Genomic DNA, 6,649 nt, shown 5'->3' on the forward strand with positions numbered 1-6,649 from the left:
TGATCACATATATAAACAAAAATTAACTTTTTAGATTCATTGCATGACTAATGTACATGGTCTATAAATATGATCAAATGCAATAATTATTCAATGAATCTAAAAAAATTGATTTCTGCTTATAAATATGATTGAAGGGAGTAAATTTTTGAAAATTCATTTATTCAATAAGTTATTTTGAAAAAATAATTTTTAAATTTGTGATTTTAAGTGAGAATAAGCAGTCAATTTTTTTTAAAGACTACCGGTAAGTAATTTTGACCAAATTTTGCATAGAAACTAGAAAAGAATTTTGCAAGAAAAGAGAATGCCCACCATACCGCCACGTGGAAAAGCAGAGAAGAAAAGAAGAAAATCAAAGAAGAAGCAGTTAATGGCAGTTAGAGCGGTGATGAGTTAGTTAAACGCGGTCACTTATTAACTTAACCATGGTTAACTTCTCTCCAATTTCATCTTTCTTTTTGCTATTTAAACCCCTCTCCCTCTCATTTCTCTCCCATTTCTCTTTCGCTCCATTTTCTTCTCATCTTCTTCTTCCTTTCTCTCACACAACACCAAAACAGAGAAAACGAAAGAAAACAGAGTGAAGCAACAATGGAGTTACGGTTTTCATCACACTTCATTTTCACCATTCTCGCTATCACGCTTCTTTTTGCTTTCACCAATGCTATTGATTCTAATGAATCACGGTAATTTTTTAAACTTCATCTTCAAGCTTCTTCATCTCTGTTTCATGAGCTTTAAGAAAATTCTCTCAATTTTCACATATTTTTTAAGATTTCAGTTTTTATAAGATTTTTCATAATTAGAATGTGACTGTGAGAATGTGTTTGTAACGTGATGATAGTGTTGTGAATGGAGAAGAGAAGTTGAAGATGCAGAGCTTGAATAATTCATCAATGGCGGAAAGGTTAGTGTTAATTATTGCTTAAACTAGTAGTGCGATTTTTGAAGTTTTTGCGAGGGTTAAAATCGGAGCGTACACGTGGCATAAAGGTGTAGATAACCGTTGGATTAGAATTATCTGCATGAGATAGCTCAGAAAGGAAACTGAATAATGTTGCAAACAGTACTATTTGCCGTCGGTCAGATCGGATCTGAAAAATCTGAGCCGTTGATTCTGTTTTACTACAAGCTTAAATGCTTTGATTGTTAATTTTGTCGTTTAGTGATGATTTAAACGGTGTCGTTTAGTTAATTTTGATTTTGTGTATGCATTTTCAGCTTAAGTCATGATGCTATCAACGAGCATGCAGTTGATAATCCAGAGGAGATTGCTTCCATGGTTGATACGTAATAATTCTCTCTCTCCGTTAATTTAATTGAGTTAATTTTGTCAATAAACCTATTTTATCGAACAATGTCGATATTGTTAAGCTGACATTTTTATCCGGATTTGAATCTGAAACGTTAAAGTTGTCTATGTATGAGTTGAAATAATATTTATCGGTTTATCTTTATTCAGATAAAAGAAATTGAGTTTGAGTATTTTTTGGTTTGTTTTGTAGTGATGTATTATTAGTTATAATGCGATCTCATTTAATTGATCATGTGCATGGTAGATTAGTTTATAGTATTTTCTTCCTCTGTTTTTGGCTTTTGAGAAGAGGAGTCACATGATCATGAACATTATATCTAGATCAGTAGATTCAGCACAGTCTGACCCACTTAACTTTAGTTTGTATTTGTAGTAAACAAGTTTTAAATAGTAAGAATAATTAAGATTCTTAATGTTGCGAAAAATCACAATTAGATGTGCTTAATATGATCCCATTAGCGGTTGCATTGTGGTCACTGTGACAAAAGAGATAAAACACCATTTATAATTTGTTGTGAATCCTCTTTTTGGAATGATATATTAGATGTCATTTCCAAATGTTTTTTATATGGTGAAAGAGGTTAATTATTTGAGTTTTATAAAAAATAACAATGCCACTGCTTCTTTTGTGTTTGCCTTGTTAATTTTGATGAAAAAATGAGTTTGACAAAATCACAGTACTAAGAATAAAATTACTGTGGTATTGTGATTTTATCTCATTTAATTTCATACTAGTACTAAACATGCATTAAGTCTTTCCATTGTTGAGCTGCAGAGCCTACACCAAAATTTATGCATCCTTGATACAAGGATCAGATATGACTGATAGATCCATTTCATTAAAATTATAATTAATGACATTTATAGGAAAATTCCTTTTCAAAATAAATATCACCATGGAAAAACGGCACCGTCAAGAAAGTTAGAAATTGTATGAGTAATTGCATGGGAAGGACCCACCATTTATTACCACACTTCAGTAGCATTTAAAGTTCCCTATTTGATGATCTTTATATTCTTTGATGCTTTTCACACTCAGATGCATTCGTATTCCTTTTACTATAGTCATTTTAAATCTTCAAAATAATTTAATTCTCCTCTGGTTTTATATAGTAATTAATAAATACAATCATGCTTCAATTAATTCTTCACGTTCTGAAGTTTCCTTCCATGGTGCTTAATGAATCAATCGCCATGTTCTTTGCATATGGGATCATTTAAATATTGAATGCAGAATATTTTATTTGCCAGCTTAACCACATGCTAATGTTCTGAGATCCGACCATTTCGGTCATAATAAATTTCTTGTCTTTATTATTTGATTTTCCTTATCTGAAAATTGCTTTTACAAGTACAAACATTTTTATCTTTACGTGCCTAAAATCCAATCTTCATGACTTCAATCACGTTATTTTGTTTTATGTATACTTTTTTCCCTTGTTATTGATAAATTTAGATTGTTTTATGTATAGTTTGATTTAAACCTCTTCCCTTTCATTTCTTGTATAGTGGTCCCCTCTTAAACACATGTCTTGGCGGAGATTTGGTGAAAGTTACTTTCTCCCATGTTTCTTTGGTTTACGAAATTTATACAATAAATTATAATTATTGGGTCTTTGTTTATCATCACCTTTTCTAATTTTTTAATATGAGCTACCCTTTCTACTCAATCTAAGCTTAATTATGGCTAGGGGACACATTTCAGTATTCAGGGTAGTTGTTTTTGCATGAACTTCAAGATCCTCATGATGTTTTTAGAATTATGCTAGTTATCCCTTGTTTGTCTTTTTTATACCTCCCACATACATTTCTAATTAGACTTTAACTTCATTTCAATTGCATCCATAAATCTTACACGTTACAGGGTGTTTGTTTACTGCTTGATGAAAATCAAAATTAGTAACCACTCTTCAGTAGACAAAAGGGTAATTTAAGAGTAATAGTTAAAGACATACAATAAATATTTTCATTAGAAGTATAACATCTAAAAAAATTAGTAGGTGAAAAACAAAATTGTGGGTTACTGATTACCTTGGGTCTCTTGATCACTTACCTGAAAGAACCAAAAACAGAATTCATAAACCCAGACTATTAGGAATTCATGCAGTTCTCTATCCCACATCACCCAACAAGGTGGGGTAAGCCACATGAATGTGCTACCTTTGTAGTTTCTACAGCCTGTCTACAAGCACAATGCATCTCTGGTTTAACCATAGCATTTTCTAGATATATTTTGGCTGGTATAGCAGCTGCTATCTGACACATCTATGAGACCCCCATGAACTTATTAAATGACCAAGATTCAGGAAGTTAATAATTATTATGAATGACAATAATAACGCATTCACCACCGACACCCCAAAACTAGATCTCCCCTAACTTGGCATTTATTGTAGTAGAAAAAATTGAAATATGATTGATGATGCCAACCCTCGTTATTCCGTATACACCGTATCATTCTATCCGTATCCTTAATTGTTGACCCACATGACGGACCCACCAGTCTCATCCCTCATCAGACATCAATAATAATTTCACATTGTCTTACATATCAAACTGTTTATCATTGATTACGTTCAAGTTTTAATTCAGTCCTTTAAAACAAACGGGTAATTTAACAGTAGAAGTCAAAGAAATAAAGTAAAATTGTCCCTTAGCAGTATGACTTCTAAATAATGTACTGTAGTGTTTTATGATCATCAAATTCTACCAATGTTTAATTCAATATAAAATACTTGTTAAATTTTAACAGGACTATACGCAATCACACGGAGAGAAGGAGTCTGAGTTTTTTCTCATGTGGGACTGGAAATCCAATGGATGACTGCTGGCGCTGTGACAAGCTTTGGTACCGCCGCCGAAAGCGGTTGGCTGATTGTGCCATTGGCTTTGGTCGCAATGCTATTGGTGGCCGCGACGGAAGGTACTACGTTGTGAATAACCCAAGAGATGACGACCCTGTGAACCCAAGACCTGGCACTCTCCGTCACGCCGTCATTCAAGATAGGCCATTGTGGATTGTGTTCAAGAGAGACATGGTGATCACCCTGAAGCAAGAATTGATCATGAACAGTTTTAAGACCATAGATGGTCGTGGTGCCAATGTTCATATTGCCTTTGGAGCATGCATTACTATTCAATTTATCACCAATGTCATCATCCATGGTGTCCATATCCATGATTGTAAGCCGACTGGAAATGCTATGGTTCGTAGCTCCCCTTCCCATTTTGGATGGAGGACAATGGCTGATGGTGATGGCATTTCCATCTTTGGTTCCAGTCATATTTGGATTGACCACAACTCTCTGTCTAATTGCGCTGATGGTCTTGTTGATGCTATTATGGGATCCACCGCCATTACCGTTTCCAATAACTACTTCACCCACCACAATGAGGTAAACTGAGATTGTCCCTCTCTCACCGTCTTAACAAACATTCATTATTAATTCTATATACTTTTGTCTTTCTAATACTTATTTTACTAATTGAGTTCAAAATTATACAGGTTATGCTATTGGGCCACAGTGACTCATATGTTCGTGACAAGCAGATGCAAGTAACCATTGCATACAACCATTTTGGGGAGGGTCTTATCCAAAGGATGCCAAGGTAACTAGAAGTGATATTTATTTGTTTCCTTTTCCTTTTCCTTTTAAAGGGGATCAAATTTTAGTATCTTTCTTTGGTACTTGTTCCTAAGCTGAGCTGAGCCTTTTTGCTAGCTTAAGGTTAGCCTTGGATCTTCGTATTTGGAACTAGTATTTTCTTTTGGACTCTTGAATGCCCATTTGGAAACTGACCACATAGGATATGAGAGGTCTACTAAAATTGGGTGAAAATGACAACTAGACCTCTTTATGGTCCAATATTCCAACTTCCAAGTGTCTCAGAGGGACCTCTGTTATGCTAAAGAGTGTTATAAATATATTGCTTCATTGATTCTGTGTCTAGTTCTTGCACTAACAATGGGTTGTTTACGAATATTGCAGATGCAGACACGGGTATTTCCACGTGGTAAACAATGACTATACACACTGGGTGATGTATGCTATTGGAGGCAGTGCTGAACCCACAATTAACAGCCAAGGCAACAGATACCTTGCCCCTCAGAATCCTTTTGCCAAAGAGGTAACATTCTTACAAGTGTAATGTTCCTAGCTAATGAAATATGTGGATGATAATGTTGACAATGATAAACTTTACTAAATATTGGAAAATTTGATGTGGACAGGTGACAAAGAGGGTGGATACAGGGTCCGGAATATGGAAGGGTTGGAATTGGAGGTCTGAGGGAGACCTTTTGCTAAATGGAGCTTTTTTCACTCCATCAGGAAGAGGAGCTGCAGCAAGCTATGCTAGAGCCTCAAGTTTAGGGGCCAAACCATCTTCTTTAGTTGGTACTTTAACTGCAGGTGCTGGTGTTATTAAATGTCGCCGGGGTGGCATGTGTTAATACAAAGCAGTATCAACAACCAAAGGAGTAAAGGGAAAGAACCTAAGCAAACTGAAAAAAAGAAAAGGAGAGAAAGAAAAGCATAAAGGAATGGAAGAAAGAAAAGTTTTCATTCTTTTTCCTCTTATTATTGCATTGTTATAGTAGATTTGGATTGGATGAGTATGCACTTGCAGTTGAAGCAACTGTTATTTACACCCACTGTTTATCTTGTCAACAGTTAGATTTTGGGCGTAAAAATTGTACATTTATGAGAACTGTTGTTGTTATTGGATTGATAACAATGATTACTTAGAAGCCATCTCTCACTTTTGGAGATTATTGGTTATTGCAATAGATTTCCCTCTAATTTTCCAAGGGATTCAAAATTTATTTTACTCCCTTCCCCTTAGTTTCTTTTTGTCTTCCTATATGTATCCTCTGCTGTATGGGCTTTTGACCCTGTGGCTGTGGAATAGTGTACTCCTCTCGATTGTGTATGTGTGCCATTTATTTAGAAAACACTTGATCTGTCCCAAATGAAATGGGCAATAGGAATGTATTGATCAAATAGTTGGTGTTCAAATCAGAATGTATCATCTTATACTCGTTCCTTGTTTATGCTTTTCCTTTTTTTATTTTATGCAAATTATGCTTTTCCATTTAATTTGTGGATAATATGATATCAAATTACTTGTACTTTTTTAATCTGCCTTTGATCACCGCAATGGCCAAGAAACAAAAGCTTTAATCCTTCGAACCTACCAAACCAATCAAACACGAAACACCAAGTTTCTTGGCCATTTTGAAGCTCTAATGGTGTTGGAATGATAAGTATTTTTCCTTTGCTTGGCCATATCACATACATCACAAAAAAAGTTCTATGCAAAGGAAAGGAA

At 34.6% G+C, this 6,649-nt stretch overlaps 1 protein-coding gene across 1 annotated transcript; it reads left to right on the plus strand.

Annotated features, from left to right (window-relative positions):
• The first annotated feature begins 491 nt into the window (after positions 1 to 491).
• LOC11409358 (probable pectate lyase 8) lies at positions 492 to 6,356 on the plus strand. The gene is made up of 7 exons (XM_003622948.4): positions 492 to 689; positions 848 to 910; positions 1,225 to 1,293; positions 4,071 to 4,713; positions 4,824 to 4,927; positions 5,308 to 5,446; positions 5,550 to 6,356. The coding sequence occupies exons 1-7, from the start codon at positions 595 to 597 to the stop codon at positions 5,769 to 5,771; spliced, it is 1,335 nt and encodes a 444-aa protein (XP_003622996.1). The 5' UTR covers positions 492 to 594; the 3' UTR covers positions 5,772 to 6,356.
• The last annotated feature ends 293 nt before the right edge of the window (positions 6,357 to 6,649 follow it).

Source organism: Medicago truncatula, chromosome 7 (assembly GCF_003473485.1).
Source record: "Medicago truncatula cultivar Jemalong A17 chromosome 7, MtrunA17r5.0-ANR, whole genome shotgun sequence".
NCBI classification, from domain to species: Eukaryota; Viridiplantae; Streptophyta; class Magnoliopsida; order Fabales; family Fabaceae; genus Medicago; species Medicago truncatula.